The 26334-nt window shown below is 41.8% G+C and overlaps 1 protein-coding gene across 6 annotated transcripts in view; it reads right to left on the bottom strand.

Moving 5' to 3' along the window:
- The window catches only part of LOC147337090 (protein NLRC3-like), a 290822-nt gene that overhangs the window by 55364 nt on the left and 209124 nt on the right, over positions 1-26334 (bottom strand). Inside the window, exons 1-9 of one of the 6 annotated variants that reach the window (XM_086285764.1) lie at positions 19761-20216; positions 19575-19676; positions 17266-17344; positions 15081-15285; positions 13132-14929; positions 11764-11937; positions 11377-11550; positions 11027-11200; positions 5503-5676 (exon numbers count right to left, since the gene is read on the bottom strand). In XM_086285764.1, coding sequence (XP_086141890.1) covers positions 5503-5676; positions 11027-11200; positions 11377-11550; positions 11764-11937; positions 13132-14929; positions 15081-15285; positions 17266-17344; positions 19575-19676; positions 19761-19849 — 2969 coding nt within the window. In that variant the 5' untranslated portion in view covers positions 19850-20216. Of the gene's footprint in view, positions 1-5502; positions 5677-11026; positions 11201-11376; positions 11551-11763; positions 11938-13131; positions 14930-15080; positions 15286-17265; positions 17345-19574; positions 19677-19760; positions 20217-26334 lie in introns of those variants that run through there. The other 5 variants (XM_086285772.1, XM_086285770.1, XM_086285762.1 and 2 more) reach the window with 5 other exon arrangements.

A 26334-nucleotide genomic window follows, 5' to 3' on the forward strand; every position in this document is an offset into this window, starting at 1 on the left:
CGCCGTGAGCAGTCGCCTTTTTTGCGCTCGCTATCCCTGCACTTTCTACCATCTGCAAACGCCACGGTGTTCGTGTCGTCATGAAAGACATGAACATCGAGCGTAAAAACAAAGGAGACTGCTACCGGCTTTTTATCTGCCGATCGCCGTGCTACGGTTGCAAGAAAAAGAAGCAGAAATGACATTCTCTACGCGTTGAGACGTTCCCCGTCCGTCGGCTAAACGCTTGATTGAAACTTCAATGCGACAGTGACACCAAGTAGAATTATAAATGTCACATAGCCCCAAACATGTCTTTTTCAAAGCCTGCGGTGAAGAGAAAGGTTGCTGATGAGCACCGACAATTTCAGGAAAAGTGGGAAATGCAATATTTCTTTGTTGAGCACAGGGGCACCCCGACCTGTCTTATTTGCACAGAGAAAGTTGCGCTGCACAAGGAATACAATTTGAAACGTCATTACACAACTAGACATGCTGAGCTGGATGCAGAATACCAGGGAGACGAGAGAGCGAACCGGGTTGCCAGTCTTAAAACAGATCTACTGAGGCAGCAAGATTTCTCCAAGAAAGCAACCAAAGAGAATAATGCAGCAGTCGGAGCCACGTGGTTAGTGAGATGATTGCTAAAGCAGGGAAGCCATTCACAGAAGGTGCATTTGTCTAAAAGTGCATATTGCAGGCTGCAAATATAGTCTGTCCGGGAAAGAAAGGTCAGTTTAGCAACATCAGCCTTTCTGCCAACACCGCAGCAGATCGCATTTCTGACCTGTCAAGTGACATTTATGACCAACTGTGTGAGAAAGCCAAATGTTTCAGTGTATACTCAGTCGCTCTTGATGAGACCACAGACATCACCGACACTGCCCAGCTCCCAATGTATGTCCCTGGTGTTGATGACAGTTTTGAAGTGATGGAGGAGCTGCTCACAGTAATTCCAATGCATGGCCAGACCACCGCTCAGCAGATATTTACAAGCTGTGTGATGCCATTGAGAATGTTGGTTTGCCATGGAAGAGGTTTGTTGGAATAACAACAGATGGAGCGCCATCAATGACAGGGAGGAAACATGGACTGGTGGCACAAAACAAACTGGAAGAGGAAGGCGTGGAGGAGGCCATTGCTCTGCACTGCATCATCCATCAGCAGGTCCTTTGCAGCAAATGCCTGAAGTTTGACAATGTGATGTCTATTGTTGTGAAATGCATCAACCAAATCAGATCCAGGGGCTTAAAGCACCGAAGGTTCTGAGCTTTTTTAGAGGAAATGGAGTCAGAATATGGGGATGTGCTCGACTTCACTGAGGTACGTTGGCTCAGCAGGGGAAATGTATTAAAGAGACTTTTTGAGTTGAGAGCAGAAGTGAAGCCTTCATGGAGAAGGATGGAGTTAGTGTTCCTGTGCTAACTGATCCCAAATGGCTCATGGACTCAGCTTTTCTTGTTGATATGACACATGAGCTTAATGTACTGAACAAGACGTTACAAGGCCAGGGGCAACTTGTCAGTGCTGCCTATGACAACGTGAGAGCATTCTCCACAAAACTGGCGCTCTGGAAAGCTCAGCTCTCTCAGACAAACCTTTGCCATTTCCCAGCATGCAAGGCACTCGTGGATGCAGGCACACCATTCAGTGCTGACGAGTATGTTGATGTCATTTTGAGGCTACAGGAGGAATTTGATCACAGATTTGCTGACTTCAAGACACACAGAGCCACCTTTCACATTTTTGCGGACCCCTTCTCCTTTGATGTGCAAGATGCCCCTTCTGTGCTTCAAATGGAGCTCATTGAGCTGCAGTGCAACTCTGAACTCAAAGCAAAGTTCAGGGAGGTGAGTGGAAAAGCAGACAAGCTTGGACAATTTTTGAGAGACTTGAGCCCTAGTTTCCCTCGGCTTTCCCGAATGTTCAAGCGGACCATGTGCCTTTTTGGTAGCACATACTTGTGCCAAAAGCTCTTCTCCACTTTGAACTTCAATAAGTCCAAGTACAGGTCCAGACTTACGGATGATCATCTTCAAGACATACTGAGGGTCGCAACTGCTTCCTCCCTCAGGCCAAATCTGGCTCGGCTATGTGAGAGGAAACGCTGCCAGGTCTCTAGCAGCAAGGAGTAGGCAAGAGAAGCCATGTTCAGAAGAACAGTTCATTTTCTACAGTGTTCCATTCATGTTCAGAAGAAGGTTATAGAACTGTTAATACAGACATTTCAATCTAAATACAGCAGATATAGAAGACTGAAAAAAACACACAAGTTCACTGACTAAAAATATCTTATTATTATTTTATTTATGTATTACAGATTGATTGATTTTCTTATTAATTCTTAATTTGTTTATTCATTTTTCATATTTTGTGTTAAAAAATAAAAATAAAGAGATTTGAGAAGATTGGAATTTTTTTAACCATGCCTTTCTTGTGGAAAACCTAATGCGGCCCAGCCTCACCCAGACTCTGCCTGCAGCGGCCCCCAGCTAAATTGAGTTTGAGACATCTGTCCTACACCATAAATCAGTAAGAGAGGGTACGACCTCTCTCATGGCCCCAAGTGGTGTGTGCATGCCAGAGCACTCTGGAAGGCACACAGAGTCTTTACAGACTACTCAGGATCAAACCTCTATCATTATGCAATCGATTATACAACTCTAAGCATATATGAGTAAATATTTCTAAGCATAAATGACAATCAACAATATAAACCTTACAGCTGGTTTTAATAACAGAATTCATTTGTTTCTCAAACGAGAAAGAGCTATCGAGAAACACTCCTAAATCTTTAGTTCTTAACTTTTCCAGTGGGCCAAGGTCAACATTATCTGCTAATGCTAAATAGGCTGCCGTTATTAACTAATGCTAATTTGACATGAATTAGCATTATGCACTAATGCTAACACTTACTTTTTTTAAAAATGTGAGTAGCTAATGCTAACACTATTTCCCTTAACTTTATAACAATGTGAACGGCTAATGCTAACACTCTTTTTCCTAGCATTATAACATCTGAGCTGCTAATGCTAAGTAGGCTGCCATTAGCACCTACGTCTAATTTAAGGCAAATACGCATTAGAACCTAATGCTCATATCGTTTTCCTTTGCTTTATAACAATGTGAGCAGCTACTGCTAAATAGCATTAGCTAATAACAGCAGTCTAATTTAATGCAAGTTAGCCTCATTTGCATTACAACGATGTGAGGAGTTAATGCAAAGTATGCTGCCATTAGTGGCTAATTCTAATTAGGGGTGAATAAATATTACCAGCTAATGCTAATATCGTATTCTCTTCCCTTTTAACAATGTGAGCAGCTAGTGCTAGGTAGGCTGATGCTAGCAGCTAATGCTAAAGCTAATTTAATGTGAATTAGCATCACATTAGTGAGGAGTTAATGCTAAGTAGACCGCCATTAGCAGGTAATGCTAATTTTAGGTGAATAGGAATTGGCAGATAATGCTAATACCATATTTTCTTGCTTTATAACAATGTGACCAGCTAATGCTATGTAGGTTGCCGTTATTAGCTAATACTAATTTGAGGTGAATTAGCATTATCCCCTTATGCTAACAATGTTTTTTCTTACTTTTTAACAATACAAGTAGCTAATGTGAACACTTTTTTTTTTTATTGAATTCTAATTTTTCCCTTGCGATGTGAAGAGTTAATGCTAAATAGGATGCCATTAGTGGCTAATTCTAATTTTAGATGAGAAAGCATTAGAAGCTAATGCTAATACCATATTTTCTTGCTTTATATCAATATTAGTAGGTAATGCTAAGTACGTAGCCATTATTAGCTAATGCTAATTTAGGTGAATTAGCATTATCCACTAATGCTAACACTGTTTTTGCCAACTCTTTTCCCTTGCATTATAACAATATGAGCAGCTAATGCTAAGAAGGCTGCCATTATTAGGTAATGCTAATTATTATGTGTGTTAGCATTATCCGCTGCTGCTAGCAATGTTTTATCTTACCTTTTAACAATATCAGCAGCTAATGCTAACACTACTTTAATTTCAGTTAAACCTACTTAGCATTAATTAACTTCATTTAGCATTAAGAAGTTTTTGCTATAGGCTACCATTAGTGGCTAATGCTAATTTTAGGTGAATAATGTGAGCAGCTAATGCTAAGAACGCTGGTTATTAGGTAATGCTAATTTGATGCAAGTTAGCATTACCCGATAATGCTAACACTTTTCCCTTCCCTTTTAATAATGTGAGCAACTAGTGCTAAGTAGGCTGATGTTAGCAGCTAATGCTAATTTGATGTGAATTAGCATTGTATTAGTGAGGAGGTAATGTTAAGTAGATTGCCATTAGTCGCTAATGCTAATTTTAGGTAAATAGAAATTGGCCGCTAATGCTAATACCATATTTTCTTGCCTTATAACAATGTGACCAGCTAATGCTAAGCAGGTGCCATTATTAGCTAATACTAATTTGAGATGAATTAGCATTATCCGCTTATGCTAACAATGTTTTTTCTTACTTTTTAACAATACGCCATTAGTGGCTAATTCTAATTTTAGATGAAAAAGGATTAACAGCTAATGCTCATACTGTTTGCTTTGTAAGAATGACAGCAGCTAATGATATGAAGTCTACCGTTATTAACTAATGCTAATTTGATGAGAATTAGCATTATCCGATAATGGTAACTCTTTTCCCCTGCATTATAACAATGTCAGGAGTTAATGCTAAGTGGACTGCCATTAGCAGCTAAAGGTAATTTGAGGTGAATAAGCACTAGTAGCTAATGCCAATACCCTTTTCTCTTGTGTTATAATGATGTGAAACGTTAATATTGTTCTCAAACAATAGAATGAGAATGAAATATTGATTCTAACAGGGCCCATAAACAGCATTAGCTTAGCAGCATTAGCTTATCAGAGTCTCCATCATGGTCACACAAATCCTTAGCGGAGCAAAGTGGCCTACTTAGCAATAGCTGCTGTAGAAAGCAAAGGGAAAACAGTATTAGCATTAGCTGCTAAATGTGCACTTGAGAACAAATCTATTGTGAATTCAGCCGTGAATGTAGTGTTTCCAGTAAGCTTCCATTTCCAAATGTTAGCTGCTCCTGTCTGCCTCTTTGTCACACACACAGACTGAAATGATTCACAGCCTTGTTTCATCCTTCTGTCAGTGTCACTGACTGTCACTGTGACTGTGGACATACAGCATGGGAAACACACACATGGCTGATACTTGTATCTAAAGTTACAAAATGTTGTCTCTGTCCAAATATTACCTAACTGTAAGTCTACTTTTAATGAAACTCTCAACATGACTTATCAGTTATCATTAATGTTCCTGCAAACAGACTCCTTGAAGACCCCCTAAATAAATATCCATGTACTATCCAGCTAGACTAGTGTGTCTGTCCCTGAAAATATTCCTGCATGTGTGATTGTTCATGTCTCATCTGCAGGAAACAAACAGGAAGTGAGTGAAAGACACAGGAAATGTTTCCAGCTCTTCCTCCTATATCAGACATTCTCTCCATACCTGAGAGTGTCCAGTCTCCAGCCTGGATCCTTCAGTCCAGCCAACAGAAGCTTCATTCCTGAGGGATCTGGATGATTGTAGCTCAGATCCAGCTCTCTCAGATGGGAGGGGTTGGAGCTCAGAGCTGAGGCCAGAGAAGTACAGCCTTCCTCTGTGATCAGACAGCCTGACAGACTGCAGACACACAAAACAACAATCCATCTGTTATCCATCTCTATAGCAGCATAACTAAGTGATGGTTCAGGGTCACCTGATCCAGCTTGAAGCTTTATCAAAAAGGAAAGTTTGAAGCTGATCTTCAAAGTAGAGAGGGTGTCTGTCTCCTGAACTCAAACTGGGAGCTGCTGCCACACCCAGTCCAACATAGCCAGGCTTTCTTTGCTGCTTTGACAAAACCTCAAATCCCAGTCAGAGATGGTGAGCATCATCACAGTGATGATCATTTCTCTGTTAACCCAGGCTTTCTGCTTCAGGATCTGTGCACGCTCACAGAACAAGGAGACCTTTAAACATCATTTCACTAAATGGATGGACTGAGCTCAGCCTACAGATGAACTGGATAAATAAAGATTTGACCTCAGTGTGCTCAGTGTTCCTGTCTATTCCTAACATATTCCTAACATGATAGCTGCACTTTAGAGCTCTAAAACTGGAACTGACACATATTTAAACTCCACATGTTACTCAGTACATTCAGTTCTGACACTCGCCCACAGTCCAACAAAGGAAACATGGAGATCACATCAGTTTGTCACCAAAGTCTAATTATTCTAGAGGGCAGTGTTGATACAACTAAAGTTATTTTTAAGCAAAGTTGAGTTTTTTATTGTCGCAGTACTTCATGTCTGAAGTATCACTTAAATGCATTACACGCTGTTGATGGCAGCAAACAAACCACCCAAACAAACAGAGGTGGGAGGCTTGGGCAGACTACGTAGGATCAGCTTGTGGGAGGAGTCTAGATAAACCAAAGAAAGACAAGCTAACAAACGCCACAGTGAAGTGAGTAGCTACAAACTGCAGGCCGATTAGTGTTGTTGAAGAAGTCGGTCTGAGGAACGTTCTTAGGATCAACAAATGACGGCATGTATGAGCCTCCCTCAAGACGCACCATCACAAGAAGAACACATGAGCTGTAGAAAAAGGAGAGACTACGAAAGCCACGGCGTTACAACGTGCACCAGCTGTTGGTCTCTCTGGAGACTACTGGGCGTGGCTGGGTAACCATGGTTACTTGGAAGTTACAGTACATGATATTAATGAAGAGTGGGAGCTGCGTTCTATAGCAAACAATTTGTTATGAGGTAATCAGCTGATCTTAGTTTAACCGGAAGCCCTTCACAATAATTGCAATGCCTTTATTTTGTACAACTACCATCAGTTCGTCTGTACTGATGGTAACTTAAAGTCACACTAATGTCGTTTAGTTTCTATAGTTTATGTAGTGGAAGTATACTACAGTACCCTGATCACTGATAGGACAGATTTATGTAGATATACACCTTTGTGTTTAACATTACTGCATTATAGTACTGTGATCTTTGTCCTTATATATGGCTATATTAGCTATACTGATGTACGTACATATAACTGGATATGTAACTTATCTATTCATCTTATTTGTCATGTATTTGTATTGTGTACTTCCTTTTTGTAAGAAACCACACACATGATCACAGCCGCAAGAATCAATCAGTGAAAGAATAAAGTGTCTCAAACCAAACCTTAAGCTCTTTATTCCACATGCTGGGATCATTTGGCCTTCAGTGGTGTTCTGGCTGACACACCGGAGTGACCAGAGTGCTAAAGAGTGAATCGGACACACCAGTGTCATCTCTGATATCTCCACTACATTTAATCGTCCTTCAGCTTGTGGCTGCCGTTAGCTGGTCTGCTAGTTAGCTGATTTGCTATTTAGCCGGTGTGCTAGTTAGCTGGTGTGCTAGTTAGCTGATTTGCTATTTAGCCGGTGTGCTAGTTAGCTGGTGTGTTAGTTAGCCGGTTCGCTAGTCAGCTGGTGTGCTGACCAGCGAACCAGTAGGTTACAAGATGAGCTTGTCTGTCTGATGAGCCAGCTCTCTCTGTCTTGGTCATTTTGTCCTTGGGCAAAACCTAACCTACCACTACAACTGTAGCTTACCTCCACCAGTGTGTGAATGTGAGAGTGAATGAATACAGGGAGTGCAGAATTATTAGGCAAATGAGTATTTTGTCCACATCATCCTCTTCATGCATGTTGTCTTACTCCAAGCTGTATAGGCTCGAAAGCCTACTACCAATTAAGCATATTAGGTGATGTGCATCTCTGTAATGAGAAGGGGTGTGGTCTAATGACATCATCACCCTATATCAGGTGTGTATAATTATTAGGCAACGTCCTTTCCTTTGGCAAAATGGGTCAAAAGAAGGACTTGACAGGCTCAGAAAAGTCAAAAATAGTGAGATATCTTGCAGAGGGATGCAGCAGTCTCAAAATTGCAAAGCTTCTGAAGCGTGATCATCGAACAATCAAGCGTTTCATTCAAAATAGTCAACAGGGTCGCAAGAAGCGTGTGGAAAAACCAAGGCGCCAAATAACTGCCCATGAACTGAGAAAAGTCAAGCGGGCAGCTGCCAAGATGCCACTTGCCACCAGTTTGGCCATATTTTGGAGCTGCAACATCACTGGAGTGCCCAAGAGCACAAGGTGTGCAATACTCAGAGACATGGCCAAGGTAAGAAAGGCTGAAAGACGACCACCACTGAACAAGACACACAAGCTGAAACGTCAAGACTGGGCCAAGAAATATCTCAAGACTGGTTTTTCTAAGGTTTTATGGACTGATGAAATGAGAGTGAGTCTTGATGGGCCAGATGGATGGGCCCGTGGCTGGATTGGTAAAGGGCAGAGAGCTCCAGTCAGACGCCAGCAAGGTGGAGGTGGAGTACTGGTTTGGGCTGGTATCATCAAAGATGAGCTTGTGGGGCCTTTTCGGGTTGAGGATGGAGTCAAGCTCAACTCCCAGTCCTACTGCCAGTTTCTGGAAGACACCTTCTTCAAGCAGTGGTACAGGAAGAAGTCTGCATCCTTCAAGAAAAACATGATTTTCATGCAGGACAATGCTCCATCACACGCGTCCAAGTACTCCACAGCGTGGCTGCAAGAAAGGGTATAAAAGAAGAAAAACTAATGACATGGCCTCCTTGTTCACCTGATCTGAACCCCATTGAGAACCTGTGGTCCATCATCAAATGTGAGATTTACAAGGAGGGAAAACAGTACACCTCTCTGAACAGTGTCTGGGAGGCTGTGGTTGCTGCTGCACGCAATGTTGATGGTGAACAGATCAAAACACTGACAGAATCCATGGATGGCAGGCTTTTGAGTGTCCTTGCAAAGAAAGGTGGCTATATTGGTCGCTTGTTTGTTTTTGTTTTGTTTTTGAATGTCAGAAATGTATATTTGTGAATGTGGAGATGTTATATTGGTGTCACTGGTAAAAATAAATAAATGAAATGGGTATATATTTGTTTTTTGTTAAGTTGCCTAATAATTATGCACTGTAATAGTCACCTGCACACACAGATATCCCCCTAAAATAGCTAAAACTAAAAACAAACTAAAAACTACTTCCAAAAACATTCGGCTTTGATATTAATGAGTTTTTTGGGTTCATTGAGAACATGGTTGTTGTTCAATAATAAAATTATTCCTCAAAAATACAACTTGCCTAATAATTCTGCACTCCCTGTAGTGGGATTGTAAAGGGTCTTTGAGGGTCTCGAAAAGCGCTATATAAATGCAATCCATTATTATTATTAAGAGCATCTTTAGGCCTGACTGTGCTCATCCTTCCTCCAACCTCTCCTTACCAAAGATAACAACTACATCAGTATTAGCTCAATAACAATTTCTGCAATTCAATTGTGGACATTCATTTTTTAACCTTGTGTAAAACGATAAAACCTCAAAGTCTGAGCATTATTCTTTGTGCAAACAGCTCTTGCAGGTTCCCCCGGACTTAGGTTATTTTTATTATTTAATTACTTTCCTTTAAGCAGCTGTTCAGGCTACTAAACTCATCCCAGAAATAACAAGTGACACCATTAATAGTAGAGGTGGGAATCACCATACAACTCGCGATACGATATTATCACAATACTTAACGCACGATACGATATTATTGCGATTTTTTAAAATATTTTGCGATATTTAAATTCTGCACATAAAGGTAAACTTTATCAATATTCATTTTATCTAATATCAAAGTCTCACACTCAGTCTTTCTCTCATTTCAGTCAGTTTTATTGTTGACAAACTGAACGGTTTGTATTACAGTCTAGTCCAACTTAACTGAATGCAACCATCTGGTACAATTATAGCTATTCTGAACTATGCAATTTATGAAAACTATGCAGCCCCTTCAGCAACTGAAGAATTTGAAAGTAAATTTTAAAAAATATATAATTTTACATTAAATAAAAAAGTTTCAAACTTAATTAAAATTAAACATGTCTTAAATTAAAATAAGTAAACTGTCATGTTTATTGCTGCCAAAAAAAAAGTTAAACACATTTGGACAGTGAAGGAATGTCAGGATTGTTGCTCAGAAAAAGGATCAACATGCTCTGAAGTCAACATGCTCTGACTCCAGAGCATGTTGACTTCAGAGAAAAAATTGTTTGTAACAAAATATCGATTTCTGCTGTCCCTGTATCGATACATTATTAGCAAACAAAATATCACGATACTACACAGTATCGATTTTTTCCCCCACCCCTAATTAATAGTGGAGCTAACTTTAACAGGTGAAACTGATTTGACCTATAAGGCTACTGCAGTTACTTCTTATCAGGTTTAGTAGGGAAGACATCTGGATGAGGTAGTTAGTAGTATGTAGTTAGTACCGGGCGAGTCCCCTCCCCCACATCGGCACCAGAACCCTGTATTATCTACAGCGTAAGACTGCCTGTTTTATCAAACTATGGCCATTACTACTGTGATCATTTGCAGCCCAGTGTGCCGCTCTCTCTGCTGGGATGAACCACTGGAGCTCACCCAGTCATCCCTTTCTTTCTCTCAAGAAGAAGTGAAATAAATATATTTATTATGTTACGAGTCTAATATTCTTTAAATCAAACTGTAATGAATAAATGAAGCAAGAAGATTTGGTGGCTCCACGTGTTGTAGAAGAAAAGATAAACATCTCATTTTGAGAAATCAGCCTTTAAAATTAAGTACTGTGAATAAAAAACAAACAGCGAGCCAATCAGCAGTCGCCAATATCCTCCTAATTTCATTCACAAAGAAATCAAATATATATATTATGGGCCCAAAGGAGCCTAAATCTTTAAATTAGGCAGTGCATGAAGTATTTTTTTAAATAAACAGAGACATGACTATAACAACTTTTAGTAATTCAGAGTCCAATTATCCACTCAAATGTGAATAAAAGTTCACTTGACAGCTGTAAAAGTTACCTGTTTATACAATAATATAAATCACATTTCAAATGATCATCTGTGGAAAAGTTTGAATCCTGACCTGAGAGTTTCCACTGCACACTGTGAACTCTTTAGTCCAGCGGACAGAAGCTTCACTCCTGAATCCTGCAGGTCAGAGTTACTCAGGTCCAGCTCTCTCAGACTGGAGGACTGGGAGCTGAGGACTGAGCACAGAGCTTCACAGCTTCTCTCTGACAGGTTACAGCCACTCAGTCTGAAAAATAAAAGACAATCTATAAAACAAGTACTCATGTAGAGTTTGTTAATACATTTCACAACATTAAATGTTGACTTTCTATTTTTAAAGGAAACATAAACATACTAAGATACAACATCATATGTATGAACTTTAATTAATAATTCTAAAAACTAAATGTTTTCTGATCTGACCTCAGAGTATTCAGTTTACAGTTTAAACGTTGTAGTCCAGCAGACAGAAGCTTCACTCCTGAATCCTGCAGCTTTCTGATACTCAGGTCCAGCTCTGTCAGACTAGAGGACTGCGAGCTGAGAACTGAGGACAGAGCTTCACAGTTTTCCTCTGAGAGTTCACAGATGTTAAGTCTGAAGATAAAAACATGAATAAAGATTGTTGTTAAAGTGTAATCAAGGTGCAATAGCTTATTGTCTTGTGCTGAGCAGGTTAGTAAAACTTCCGTTTAACTTTGAAATGAATAAAAATGCTATGAAACAAGGATAACTGGATAAAGACATAAACAAAAACAAACATCAAACACATAAACAAACAGAACTAAACATAATACAAATTGATCTGACCTCAGAACATTCAGTTTGGCATGTGGACTCTCCACTGCAGCAGACAGAAGCTTTACTGCTGAAGCCTTCAGGCTGTTGGTACTCAGGTCCAGCTCTCTCAGACTACAGGACTGGGAGCTGACCACTGACAACAAATTTTCACAGCCTTTCTCTGAGACGTTACAGCTGCTCAGTCTGTGAGAGAAAGGAAAAAAAACAAAAACAAAAAAAACAAACAATATATGTGATCAAATTAAATTTGTTTATATGTTGAACCCTTTTTTAAAAAAAATTTATTTAAACCTATGAGACTATGAGTGCTACCAGTCCAGTGCACATGATTGGTACCTTGATGGTACCTTGCTCAGGGGTACCACAAGGTAGCTATACGGTGGATTCGACCCCTGACCTTATGATCATGGGGCGACCACTCTGCCTACTGAGCTAATAATTCTGTGTACACTATCATACAATATTAACTAAAACAATTATTTTAGAAAATTTTAGTAATTCAATAATCATGCTCATTACCTGTGTATTGTGAATAACACTTGATTTTAAACACTAGCTGTATAAAACTCTTCCTGTTAAAGGTGTGTATAAAGGAGATGAGCTGAAATGCAGACTTCATGGAGAATGTTTGCTGTCAGCATATATCAAAGACAAAGCAGAGATCCATCCAGTCTCTTCCACTAAGCCCACAGAGGGACAGACAACCACTCTCACTCACACCTGCATGAAGTTTAGATCACCAGGTAACCTAACTGCATGTCTGTGGACAGTGGGAAGAAACTGTAGAGGACCCAGAGTGAACCCACTGTAATTCTGTGATAACACTGGTTATGGAAGCCTTACAGTTACATATGGTTACTGACAAGAAACACGACCTTAGAGGCAATTTCAGTAATGAAGACCGAGTTTCTCCCTCCATACAGGATGAAAACATGACAGCACAGCAGAGATTTATATTTAAAAAGGGAGGGTGTGCACTGAAAGTGAGATACAAACTTGAACTTAAATTATGAACATCAGAAAAAGATGTAGGTGAAGTCTGGCAGGTGAAGTTTGTGCTTTAGAATAAAACAACCAAACTCCTGGAGTTGGAGACAAATGAACAAGCTGAGGATAATAAACCTGTCAGAGGGGCTGAAGCATCAGAGCTCATGTTCTTATAGGCTGGGTCTGGATTGTCCTTTGATAAGAGTTACAGAACAAAGTGTGTTTTAGAAATGCTGGAGTGAAACATTAAAACTACCATATATTTACCGAGTGACTGATGATCATTTAATTTACTATTTTAAAAAAATGTTACAGTGCTCTTTGAACTCAGCATTTCTGATTTATTTCCCATGATTTTAACAATGAAGCGATGACAACATGTTTACTCACAGAGCTTTGTTGGAGGCTTTGACCACTGGCAGCAGCCTCAGAAGAGCCTCCTCTGAAGCAGAGTATTTCTTCAGGTCAAACACATCCAGATCTTCTTCTGATGACAGTAAGATGAAGACCAGAGCTGACCACTGAGCAGGAGACAGTTCATCTGTGGAGAGACTTCCTGAAGTCCTGTATTGTTGGATCTCCTCCACTAGAGAACGATCATTCAGTTCATTCAGACAGTGGATCAGATTGATGCTTTTCTCTGCAGACAGATTCTCACTGAGCTTCTCCTTGATGTACTGGACTGTTTCCTGATTGGTCTGTGAGCTACTTCCTGTCTGTGTCATCAGGGCTCGTAAGAGAGTCTGATTGGTCTGCAGGGAAAGACCCAGGAGGAAGCGGAGGAACAAGTCCAGGTGTCCATTTGGACTCTGCAAGGCCTTGTTCACAGCACTCTGGTAGAAGTGTTTCTTTGCAGATTCTCCTGTTTCAGACTTCTTGGATGTTGTTTGTTGTTGTTCCAGCAGATTGAGTCCAGAGTTGATGAAGGTCAGATGGACATGAAGAGCAGCCAGAAACTCCTGAACACTCAGATGGATGAAGCAGAACACCTTGTCCTGGTACAGTCCTCTCTCCTCTTTAAAGATCTGTGTGAACACTCCTGAGTACACTGAGGCTGCTCTGATATCGATGCCACACTCTGTCAGGTCTGATTCATAGAAGATCAGGTTTCCTTTCTGCAGCTGATCAAAAGCCAGTTTTCCCAGAGACTCCATCATCTTCCTGCTCTCTGGACTCCAGTGTGGATCTGTCTCAGCTCCTCCATCATACTTGACCTTCTTCACTTTGGCCTGAACCACCAGGAAGTGGATGTACATCTCAGTCAGGGTCTTGGGCAGCTGTCCTCCCTCTCTGGTTTCCAGCACATCCTCCAGAACTGTAGCAGTGATCCAGCAGAAGACTGGGATGTGACACATGATGTGGAGGCTTCGTGATGTCTTGATGTGGGAGATGATCCTGCTGGCCTGCTCCTCATCTCTGAATCTCTTCCTGAAGTACTCCTCCTTCTGTGGGTCAGTGAACCCTCTGACCTCTGTCACCATGCCAACACAGTCAGGAGGGATCTGATTGGCTGCTGCAGGTCGTGTGGTTATCCAGAGGCGAGCAGAGGGAAGCAGTTTCCCCCTGATGAGGTTTATCAGCAGCACATCCACTGAGGTGGACTTTCTAGGGTCAGTTAGGATTGTAGTTTTGTGGAAGTCCAGAGGAAGTCGACACTCATCCAGACCATCAAAGATGAACACAACCTGGAAGTCTTCAAAGCTGCAGATTCCTGCTTCTTTGGTTTCAGTAAAGAAGTGATGAACAAGTCCCACCAAGCTGAACTTTTCCTCTTTCAGCACATTCAGCTCTCTGAAAGTGAATGGAAATATGAACTGGATGTCCTGGTTGGCTTTGTCTTCAGCCCAGTCCAGGCTGTATTTCTGTGTTAAGACTGTTTTCCCAATGCCAGCCACTCCCTTTGTCAGCACTGTTCTGATTGGTTCGTCTCTGCCAGGTGAGGCTTTAAAGATGTCTTCTTGTCTGATGGTTGTTTCTGGTCTGTCTGGTTTCCTGGATGCTGTTTCAATCTGTCTGACCTCATGTTCATCATTGACCTCTGCAGTCCCTCCCTCTGTGATGTAGAGCTCTGTGTAGATCTGATTCAGGAGGGTTGGGTTTCCTGCTTTAGCGATGCCCTCAAACACACACTGGAACTTCTTCTTCAGCTTAGACTTAAGGTTACGATGACAAACAGCAGCTGGAAGTTCTGAATAATAATAATAAAAATACAACTTTAACAATCATATTTTACAAAATGCTGATGACAATTTCTGACCCACTGAGAAATGACTGAACACACTGGTGTCACAAGTCTCTCATTTATCCAGCAGCTTAAATCTTTAGATAAATCCTCTTACTGCTCTGCAGACGGTCAGCCAGCTCCTCCTGCTTCATTCTCCTCAGGAAGTCCACTGTGATCTTCACAAATGCCTCTCTGCTGTTTCTCCTCTGCTCATCATCCTCCCTCTGAAACTCCAAGCACTGGGGCTTATTTGGATTCAGAGCCTTCTGGATCTTCTTCAGCTCGTTCTTCACAAAAGTGATGATGTTGTCCTCCAGCAGCTGGAACAGAATATTTATGAATGACCCACCACTCTGAACTTTAGTCCACACAACATCCACTTCTTTACGATCAAGGGGCATATCATCCACGAACTCTTTACCAATTATAGGTTTGACTTTATCTGATTAACTGAGACTTTGTCCACAACTCCATGATCCCAAAACGTTGATGCTGTTCATATGAATGCAGCGATTTCAGTGGGAGAAACATTTCACTGGTGTTCAGAGCTGAACTACCAACAGGTTGATGATCAAAGCCAGAAACTTGGAGATGTTTCAGGTGACTGAGTTGATCGTACAGACAACTGGTCTTAAAGGTTCACTCTGTTTACACATACAGATCAGTATTTAAGGTTTGACTCTCATCATCCACTGGAGCACAAACTGGGCGTCATCAGGACACTACAACACAGAACAAACACCATCCCCACAGACACAGCAGCCAGCGAAGCAGAAGAACTTCACATCAAGAAGGTCCTGAGTAAATGTGAACGCTGGTTTGAGGGCGGAGTCAAGGAGGCCATTTATGTGAAAAGGAAAGACCATCTCTGAATGGAGGAGGGGCCTAAGGGTACAACTGTCACCATCTTACATGCTGTGATTGCAGCCATTCCCCAGCTCTCTGTGAACTGGACTCATGAACATTGATCAACAACCATTGATCAATGGTCCTGACAATATGCGTACCAATGATCAATGAACTGACCTCCCAGCCCATTGTTCCTTCAGTGGGCTGGTTTCAGTCATACAAATGTCCTGTTTATAAGATTGAAACCTGCAGTCAGCTGAGACTGAAGAAGTCACCTGATGATGATGAAACGTTTCTCCCACTGAAAACATCCAGATGAACAGAATCAAGCTTTTTGGGATTTACGTACCTGGATGATTGAGCATCAAGACACAACTCTGTGACTTTTCTCAGATGAATAAATCCTCTCCTCCAGCTTTGTTTACATCTACCAGCCCTGTGGCGCTGCCCAGGGACAATAATCTATGTGAGAGGTGGAAAGTCATACAGGTGTCTGCTCCTGCCTTCAGTTATTTTATCTACTGTGTGTCAACTGGCTGAACCTCCTCCAACTGTCTACTGTCTCCCTAAACTCAACAATGACTTCGTGATCTATCCATTCTCTGACCAAAGACATCCTGCTGCAGGAGGTTAACATAGCAGCCAATGATGATCCCACTCACTGTGAACAACACATTTGGACCTGATTTGCTGCTCTGGTTCACACGTGAACTTCCACTGCTGCTGTCACCAACTTGAGAGGCTCTACAGAAAAACTGGACTTGTCCATAAAAATCATAAACTACATTATAAGGACAGCATTGCTCAATCAACTCTAATTACTATGACCATGTTATCTCTTCTAACTAAGGTACAGACACTCAAACTTGCTGCTTTCAGTGAGAAGTCAAATGTCTGAATATGAGCTGGAAGCCGCTGAGAGTCCTCCTCCTTCCCGTGGGGTTTACTTTCTCTACTACTTTCACTATAAACACGCCCCTTTCATGCACCTGCAGAGGGCCACCAGCAGATGGAGCTGTCTTAAACAAATCCACTTGGATAGTTAGCTGTAGATGATTTTATCAGTATGATTGTAGGACTTTGAGTTATTCTTCAGATTTATTTAAACTCCTATATTGTGCACAAGTGTTGAGCGACCCATAATTTCTCTGTACTTTTCATAAGAGCAGCCAGACTTTCAGCTAGTTTTTGTTTTTTAAGAGTTCAAAGTTATTGAAGAAACAGTTATTCAGCTTCATCCCCACTGATCTCGACTACAAACTGTTTCACTTTGGTTTCTGTTTAAAGCCTCGATGTTTAAAACGTTTCCCTGTGATCACATTTGCACCGTCTGATTTCAAAGTTTGTTTTCTTTTGGTCATTTAGTCCACAGAGTCCTTGGTGTTCTGAAAGGGACCTATAAATAAATGCATTATTATTAATATTAAAGTAGTTGTTGTACATGTACAGACCATAAATATGGAGTCCAGCTGTGTTTGATGCTGCTGGGCAGACTGACCACTGGGAACCTCTGAGCTCTGCTGGTCCACTCTGTGGAGGAACCATGAAGGATTAGATCAACACAGGATAAAGATCCAGGAGTTTCTGCTCAAATAACTTCATCTGAATCAAGTCTGTCAAGTTTTAGACTCTCAGATTCTGAAGATATATTTTCTGTTTTCTATGAACTTTCTTTCATCAGTGATGGAAGTGATGATGTTGCAGAAGCTCAGAGGAAACTTTGAGAAAACTGTGATGAACCATCAACTAATGCTCTCAGGAGGCCAAAGGTCCCTGAATGTAACTGTGCAGTAGATTCATCGAGTGTTTGAAACCTGACCACTTCCATATGTTTTCATTCTAACACAAGAAGTCCTTTTCTCATTGCTTTGATTTGAGTTTTCATTTGAGTTTTCCGAGTCTCGTATTTGGAGTCGAGTCTAATCAATGATCTGACAGAAGAACATTAAAAAGGATTTACCAGTGCTGTCAAAATTAACATGTAGGGTTAGGGGTTCATCTGTTATCATGATTAACATGATAAAAACCTTTAACACGACACATCTGGAGAGCAGAACGACTCAAAATCCCTGAAATGTTTCTATCAACGCACTTCGAGCAGTTTGTCCGAGTAGAGTTACCTTTGCACACGTGCAGATGTGCAGCACATCTGTTAGTGACGGCAGCTGAACCAATCAGCTCAATATGGAAGATGACAAACACACACTGACCTCCCGATGGAAAGTTTGAGCATTAAAAAAATAACAAGACGGACCAGCCGACCAACATGAAGGATTCTGCACATCGTGACAGAAGGAATTTTCTTTTCACCGAAGCACTTCCAGCTTAAAATATCACAACGATGCAAAGCACTGATGACACAACTGCCAAGTGGACAAACTGCAGACCTGTTAGTGTTGTTAATGACATAGTTTTGGTTCCTCGTGTCAAAGACTTGAAGAAGAGTGACAGAGAGTGTTAGACTGCTGCAGGATCAGTGCCACCTCCACAGACCTGTGAAGAAAATGATTGTTTGACAGATGGGCTCAGATTCAGGATCAGCTGAGGAGTTTGTGGCTGACAGAATCCTGCAGGTACAGAGCAGAGCCCATCATTAGCATGCAGGACTGTCCCTGGGGGGGTCGGCTCATTCAGGAGCTTAATCAATGTTTACATGTTCAATAAACATGTTAAGTGTGTAAATTTGCCCTTTTCTCTCGAGTCTGTTTGCTCATGAAATGAACTTTGATTCGTTTACATTAAAAATGATGTTTAATGGTGATTAATCCAAATGAATCCACAGTAACCCTGTGATGAGTCTGATTAAACATTTTCATTAACAGCAGTAATATAGATTATATATTATTATATATTAGTGCACACTTAGCTTTTAGTATATATGTTTGTTACAAAGTTGTATTTACAGCAGAGAAGCTGAGTTAAAGACTGAAAACTATTCAAAGTCTCTTTGAATTGAAGCGTTTAACATTCTTTGTGTTTATTCTGCATTGACTTCATTATATGGTGTAAACGTCTGTTACAGGCTTAAATATAAAGTTGGAAAAATGTAACTGCAGCTATTGATCAAGTAATTGTGATTAATCAGGATTAATGACAGAAGATTGTGTCATTAATTAGTCATGTTTTAATCTACTGACAGCACTAGTGTTCACTCTGGTGCCTCCAACTGTTTTACGCCCTTTCAACACCTTCGTGGTCAAAAGTGTACACGCACAAAATCTACAATAAAACCCTCACGCAGCAATAGGACAGACACACAATCCATTTATCTCTGTCTCAAACACACACACGTGTATTCAAAGCCTCGATTTGTTCATATTTCATCTGTTGTGTTTTTATCTTCAGCGTTTTCAGTGTTGCTGCATTTACACCAAAAATGTTTCCATTGATGAATCAGATTGATTTGAATGTGTTTCATCCATACAAATCCCTCCCTGGTGGTCACATGACTCTATAACATAACAGGAGTCATGTGACAAGAGTTTCATGCTGTAAAATGTCAAAATGGTTGAATGTGGTGGAGTAAAAATGTGAGATATCAACGACTTTTCTTCAATATGAAATGTTTGCAGGGCCTGACAGGAAGTGGACGGACGCTCTGATCACTTCCTGTTTGCTGAAGTGGGTTTTCAGTTGTTTAGAAACCAAAGGCTTGTTTTAAAAGACAGTTTAAATGGGACTGAGGGAACGACGTGTTTGTAGTTTATATCCAACAACATCGAGCAGTTTAATCAAAGAGTTCATGTTGCTAACAGCTCACCTCTCTGCAGCAGACACAGGCTGGACTTTAAAATAAATGGGAAGATCTTTAGACCGGTCACTCTGTAAGGACACAGAGCTGGGTGGAGGTCCAGGCTGGTTCCTGTGAATAATGATGCAGCAGTGATGTGAGTGCTGAGCTGTGACATGGAGAAGAGTCATGGACAGTTAGAGATGGTCATCTCACCTCTGAGCTTTGGTCTGACTCTCATGTTCCCCACACAGAGTGCTTTTAGAGGGAGGGGCTCCCTCCTCTCTGTCCTCACACTGATCCATGCTGCTCAATTCAGCTCACACACACTTTCTACCTGCAGAGGAAACACAAATCATTCATGTGCACATCAGCTGAAATCCTCCTTTCATCATGTGTGCTGTCCAAATATCAGCTGCTTCTTTCCTGCTTCATCTCAGTGTCAGCTGGATGCAGTCAGACAGCAGTGTGAGGCAGAGGAAGCTGCCATCAGCTGCTCTGCTATCAGTCCACTAGATGGAGCCTGAAGCACACACGATGCATTCACTGACACACACTGATTCACTGTGACTGGAAGCTTCAGTCAGTCCAACACGTGTGAACAACATTTTAAACATTTCAGCTGATCCAGGATTCAAAGAGGATCAGCAGAGTTAAAGCTTCACACTAATTCTTCCTGCTGAGTTTGCAGAGAACTGCACACACACTGATTCACTGCTAATGAGAAGCTTCTTCCATCCAGTAATTCATCATCCATCAACTCTGCTGCTGCTCTCAGTCCTGGACTCTGATCACACACTAAAAGCAGCTTTTTAACTCGTGTCTGTAAGAACTCTTAGTGTTAGCTTAGTGTTAGCATGCTGTGTGCTAGCTTAGCGTCAGAGCTCTGCAGGTGTCTCGTGTGTAAATATTAATCACAGTGACAGTAAAGGAGGTAAAGGGCTGTGACGTCATCACGTACGCTGCGTCCTCTGTGGGCTCTGAGTGAACTCAAAGTACAAACTACAAGTACACAAACACGAACGTAGCTCAGAGTGGCGGACACACTCGGCCTCGTTGGTCCAGCTGTGAGTCCGTTACCGTGAACTATGGAGCGGCAGATTTGTGCTGAACTAAGCTGCACACAGCTGATGTTAGCCAGGAAACATTACACACTGACTTTAATGGAGAGACCGGAAATACAAACACACACAGTTTGTTGTGTGAAGAAATCAAACACGAGCTGAACAAACAGTAAAGTTCCTAAAGACAAACTGTTAAAGGAGGAAACAAAGCAAACTTACAGTTTCTTCACACACCAACAACAAGCTCCACTCCACACCTGGACACTAAACACGGACACACAGGTGAGCTGCTTCCTGGAAGGAGGCGGGACTCCACCTGAAACTCGGCACAGGTGGGAGGGGCTCAGCTCTGTGTGTGCTGATGTGTTAACTTTAAAAATATGCCGTCTGACTGCTCAGACTGAGTCAGAGTAAAGTTCACATGCTGACGTGTGGAGACATGAAACCTTGTTGTAGCTGCAGGTGTGAACACACTGATCCCAGATCAGCTCTGCTGTATTTGTAACATGAACATTTCTGCTGCAAAGCTTCAAATGTTCAGCATGTTTCTCTGTTTCCAGTCTATAGATCCAGTCACACTTTCTACCTTCACCTGTGCAGTAAAGACTGAGAGCAGAGCTGAAAGCAAGCGTCCAATCAGTGAGCAGCATCAACACCTGAGCTTCATTCAGACTCTGTTATTGAAGATGTTGTTGGTACAAAGTTCATCTGCTGCTCACATGAATCCATGAAAGATTTATTTCACTGAATGTTTCTTCAAAGCTCATTTCAACCTGTTGAAGTCATGAATGAAAGTGCAGACTGAGAGTGGATCACATGATGTTTGAGGTGTGTCATGTGACATGTTCAGTATTGTCACACATGTCTAGATTGTCCCTGATATCATAACTGCTCAAACACTGATGATTATATTTGAAGAATTATTCCTGATGGCAGCAAAGTTTGAATGGAGCTCTCTGTCTGTGCTGATTTGTCGCCCTCTGGAGGTCAAAGCACAAACTGCATGATGTCACTGTAACCACCACAGAGACAGGAAGTGTTTTTATGACTGAAACACTGAAATGATGCTAACAGCTGTCGTTAGGCTCACTGACAGCAGTGCTGATGTGTTCATGTCTAACACTGGCTCAGGTCAGACTCCTTCATCCTTCTCCAGCGTGAGGCCGCCCTCAGACCCACAGGAGCTCTGACCTTTGACCTCCTGACCCTAACCATTTTAGTCTTGTTGCATCTTTAAATGCAAATCCTGTGAAATGGTCAGGGGCGGCTCTAGAGAAATTTTCTTAGGGTGGCAAAATCAAAGCCTTTTCCCCCCAAACACATATGCAGGTGGTTACATTTGGTTAAAATGATTCAAATTCAGTAAGTATGCACGTTTTTCATATAAATATAGTCTATAACTTAATTATTGTCTGTACCCACATGATTACACACTTTAGTTACATGAAACATGTGAGTTTTGATGTTATGTACTGTACAGCCTGTATATTAAATACATATGTAGCCCAATAAGTATAAACTCCAGAAAGCTACACAACATGGGGCGCTTCATTTACAAACACAAGTCTAACTTAAGTTTCACTGTTTTTGTTAGAAAACTGTCACATTGTTGCAGCTTAAATTACACAAAATGTCAGAAATCTGCACTGTCATGAACAAACATGTAAACCTCATTTTTCATGATTTGTTGGATTCACCCTCTGAGGTCTGAAATACAACCGGACATTTGTGACTCCTTTGAGTTTACGTTTGTATTTCACCCTCAGATTGTTTCATTTTATTTTTTCCTCCTCTTGCTTTGTTTGGTATCTTTTCAGCTCAACTGAATTTAGTTGTTTTTTCACTGACATACTGCATTAGTATTACTATTACTATTAATAGAACTATTACTGATCTGAAATCACACAAAGAACCTAAAATCCTAGCAGTATTTTTTACTGTAAAAAAACCACAGACGTGTTGGGTAAATGTTTATAACTTGAAATGCAAATATAAATTGTACATTTTGTAAACAGATACAACTATTTATCTAAAAATGCAGCCAATACACCTGCTGTTTTTTCATTTTCTACAACCATTTAAAATAGCACTCACCTTCCTTCATTTCCACAGTGTAACATCCACCCACCTGTGTAAAATCAGAAATTCCCATGGTGTTGTTCAAAATGTGCTCTGGCACAATCATAAGCATCACTTGCTGCTGAAAACAAGAAGAAAGCCGTCCTGCTATGGGCTGAACCATTTGTTAATGTGGAGGGGGGGACACTATGGAATATATCCAGTTCTAGCATTTATATTCACTGCTGACTGTAACTACGCTCAAACTCTTAAACTTATTTTAATAAACAACACTGTCATATGCAAAACTGGGGTGGCACTTGGGGTGGCAAGGGATCATTTTAGGGTGGCACTTGCCACCCCATGCCACCCTTCTAGATCCGCCCCTGCTGATGAAGCCAACAGGTTCGCTTCATTTGCAAAAAGCAGATATGAGTTTCTGAGGCCACAGTCTTCTGTGGCAGAAGGGGAATCAGGGGAAGCCCTGGAGGAGTCCACCACCCACCAGAAACAGGTCTGAGCTCTCACTGCAGTGGTAAAGGGGCTACACAGCCCACATGAGGCTGAGGGATGCAGCCTTCTGTCAGACTGTCACTAACACAGAGAAACACCCGTGTACACTCATACTCATGGGCACATACACCAATCAACCTAACCCCACTAACTGCTCGTCTTTGGACTGTGGGAGCCAGAGAACCCAGAGAGGACCCAGACATGGGGAGAGCATGCAAACAGCTTAGATGTTGGATTTGAACCCAGAACCTTCTTGCTGTCAGGAAACAGTGCCAACCACTTTTCCACTGTGCTGCCTGTTTGACTCTGATACACCCATTTTTGAGCTCTTAAAAACAGCCCTCCACACAACAGAGACAAACCATAAAGGACTTTGTGGCTTGTAGCAACCAAAGAAAGTTTAAGGTGCAAAATAAAGAGGTTGAAAGGAAAGTAATAAAGATGTAATTATAACAGTAATGTTGGCTGTGTATCACGTGTGGCATGTCATTGTGGGGCTGGCCTCTGCTGGGATTGAGAATATGTGATGGCGGGGGCAGGGTTGGTTACTGGAGTTTATCCTGATCTCCTGTTTAGTGGAACTGTGCTCCTTTGAATCCACAGCACTAACCTGGCACACACACATAAAATGCATCATTGCTACAGAGCACAGCAGGACTCATTATGAGTGGTGGGGCAGGCTGGATGGTGTTGAGGAGTCGTATCGCAGTGACATTGGCTCCCCTGCTTCACTCTCTCCTGCCCCACTAATGCAACTCACTAATCCCTCTGTCCCCTTTAGGTGGGGCTCACGCTGACAAGATAAAATAAGCTGCACGACTGGTGGGTGGGGGCTGTGCTGTCAGCCCCCCTGGGTCTGCTCCTCTGTGATCCTCAGTGGGCCAGTATGCCTCTCCTGGTAGCTCCATGGGGGATGGTGTGGTGGGTTGGTGGGTGCCATGGCGACTATGTGCGGACTTCACATTTTTGTCTGCTGTGACAGCTCCTTGATCTGGGCGGGGCCAGTGGGGTGTGGGTAGGTCCTTTGTGGGGCTTTGGACGTTGCCTGAATATTGTCAGGCAGCTGGGTGCTGTGCCTCGACCCTTTCTTCCTTTGCATTTGTGGTTTGGTGCCATAAATGCACAACATAGAAGAACCACCTCGACGGGACAACACTCAGCGGTTCATCTGTCTCTCTTCCACAGCATGTCTTTATCCTGTCTTCCTTCTCTCACCCCAACCAATCACAGCAGATGGCCCCGCCCCTCCCTGAGCCTGGTTCTGCCGGAGGTTTCTTCCTGTTAAAAGGGAGTTTTTCCTTCCCACTGTCACCAAAGTGCTGCTCACAGGGGGTCATATTGTTGGGTTTTTCTCTGTATGTATTATTGTACGAGCTACCTTACAGTATAAAGCACCTTGAGACGACTGCTGTTGTGATTTGGTGCTGTGTAAATAAAACTGAATTGAATTAAGAAACAACTCTTAGATTCCTCACATGATTCTCCTGTATTCCTACGGGACGCCAAGGTAATATAACATGGAAGTGTGTCGCAGTGCCTGGTGGCCACATGTTACCCATAAACTGTCAACCTGACCGTACTGTAGCTACGTCCAAAGACTAGTTAAAGATTAAAGCTTTTTGGGGGGTTAAATCTGACATAAATAAAGAAAGAATAACATTAAAGTCGATTCTTTTGATCACTGTAGTTCTACTTTGAGGATATGATGTGTAAAAACCCTCAGTTGTGGCTGGTGGATCTCACATTCCTGGTCTTTGTAATTCCAGTTCAATGAAGCCTCATTTTCACCTTTTTCCAGGTAAATTTTCCCAACTGTTCTAATGTCCATGCTGTGGCATTGTCCCATCATTTGTATTTCCTGTTAATGGATTTTAATATGGTCTGGGAAATTACTATATATGAGTAACTTCCTGTTGTATTGCAGCTTAAGGCCATTGTCACTGAAATAAAGCCCAAGTTGTAATAGTTTGCATCCAGAACGAGGAAAACGAAGAAACCCAAACACTGCTCAGTGGATGAGTCCGTCCTGGAATAAATACCAGGACAAAACTAAAAAGAAGAGCTTGTTTCCTCGAAGCAACAACAGAAAGCTCTTTGTCTCTACAGATGTTTCTGGGAAACACGTTAACAATATTTAAACATTTGTTCTTAATAAACGTTTTTACTTAATGATGCTTTATGATATTTCTATCTGACCTAATGCAGCAGCGTATCCACATGAACTCTGCAGTGTTTCTACCCAGAGGCCACCGTGGTCCTTCTTTACTAATGCTGAGGGTTTTCTCCCAGCCGTGATAGCCTTTGACAGGTAAACTGAGTCATTCCAGCCCAGTGCAAAAATAACCTCCCTGTCTGCTCTTAACTTCACGCATCGATGCTAAAACGTTGCATAACTGAACCTGCAGACTGTGATCCTGTAGCTGTCGAGGAGAGGGCTTGATGCCGTCCATCTTCTGCTCAATTAACAACGCCTGCAACCTTTTGAGTCTTGGTCCTGCTACAGTCACAAATATAACATCATCACTCTTTATTTGATCCACTACACTGCTGTCATTTCTCTGTTATGGCCCCACGAGGTCACTGAATTCTGTCATTCTTCTCCAATCCATGGTTTTCAGTCACTGGTGGGCAACATTACTCTACCACGACTGCAAACAGTGGACAGTTGGTAGGTAGTCCTGCAGGACGCCTGTCTCGAGCCAAGGCTACTTGGAACATCTCTCCATGGAGGAACAATGAAGACATGAAGAGAAACTATAAATCTTTGGGACTTGTGCTCCAACAGCTTTGTTTAAAGGCCTGAAAGTGGCGACGTCTCTCCCAGAGCTCCAGCTCAGTGACATCTATGTGTGCCTTGTATGCTTCAGCTGACGCTGCTGCCAGGATGAAAGCTGTCAAACCGAGCACAGCTACATGTTCCACCTGGATGGGTAAATAATGTGTTTGAGGTGAGAACAATCAGGAAAGCTCGCCAGCGGCTTTACTTCCTGAGGAGGCTGAGGAAGTTTGGCATGAACGCCAACATCACCTCAAATTTCTACAGGTGTGCAGTCGAGAGCTTGCTGACGAGCTGCATCACAGTTTGGTACGAAGCTGCTCTGCCAGCAGCCGTAAATCACTACAGAGGGTGAAGGCAGCAGAGCACATCACTGGCA

This window comes from Aulonocara sp. 'chitande type north' Nkhata Bay, linkage group LG3 (genome assembly GCF_057382095.1).
Source record: "Aulonocara sp. 'chitande type north' Nkhata Bay isolate Kocher_YH1m ecotype deep benthic linkage group LG3, A_spYH_male_GT1.1, whole genome shotgun sequence".
Taxonomy (NCBI): domain Eukaryota; kingdom Metazoa; phylum Chordata; class Actinopteri; order Cichliformes; family Cichlidae; genus Aulonocara; species Aulonocara sp. 'chitande type north' Nkhata Bay.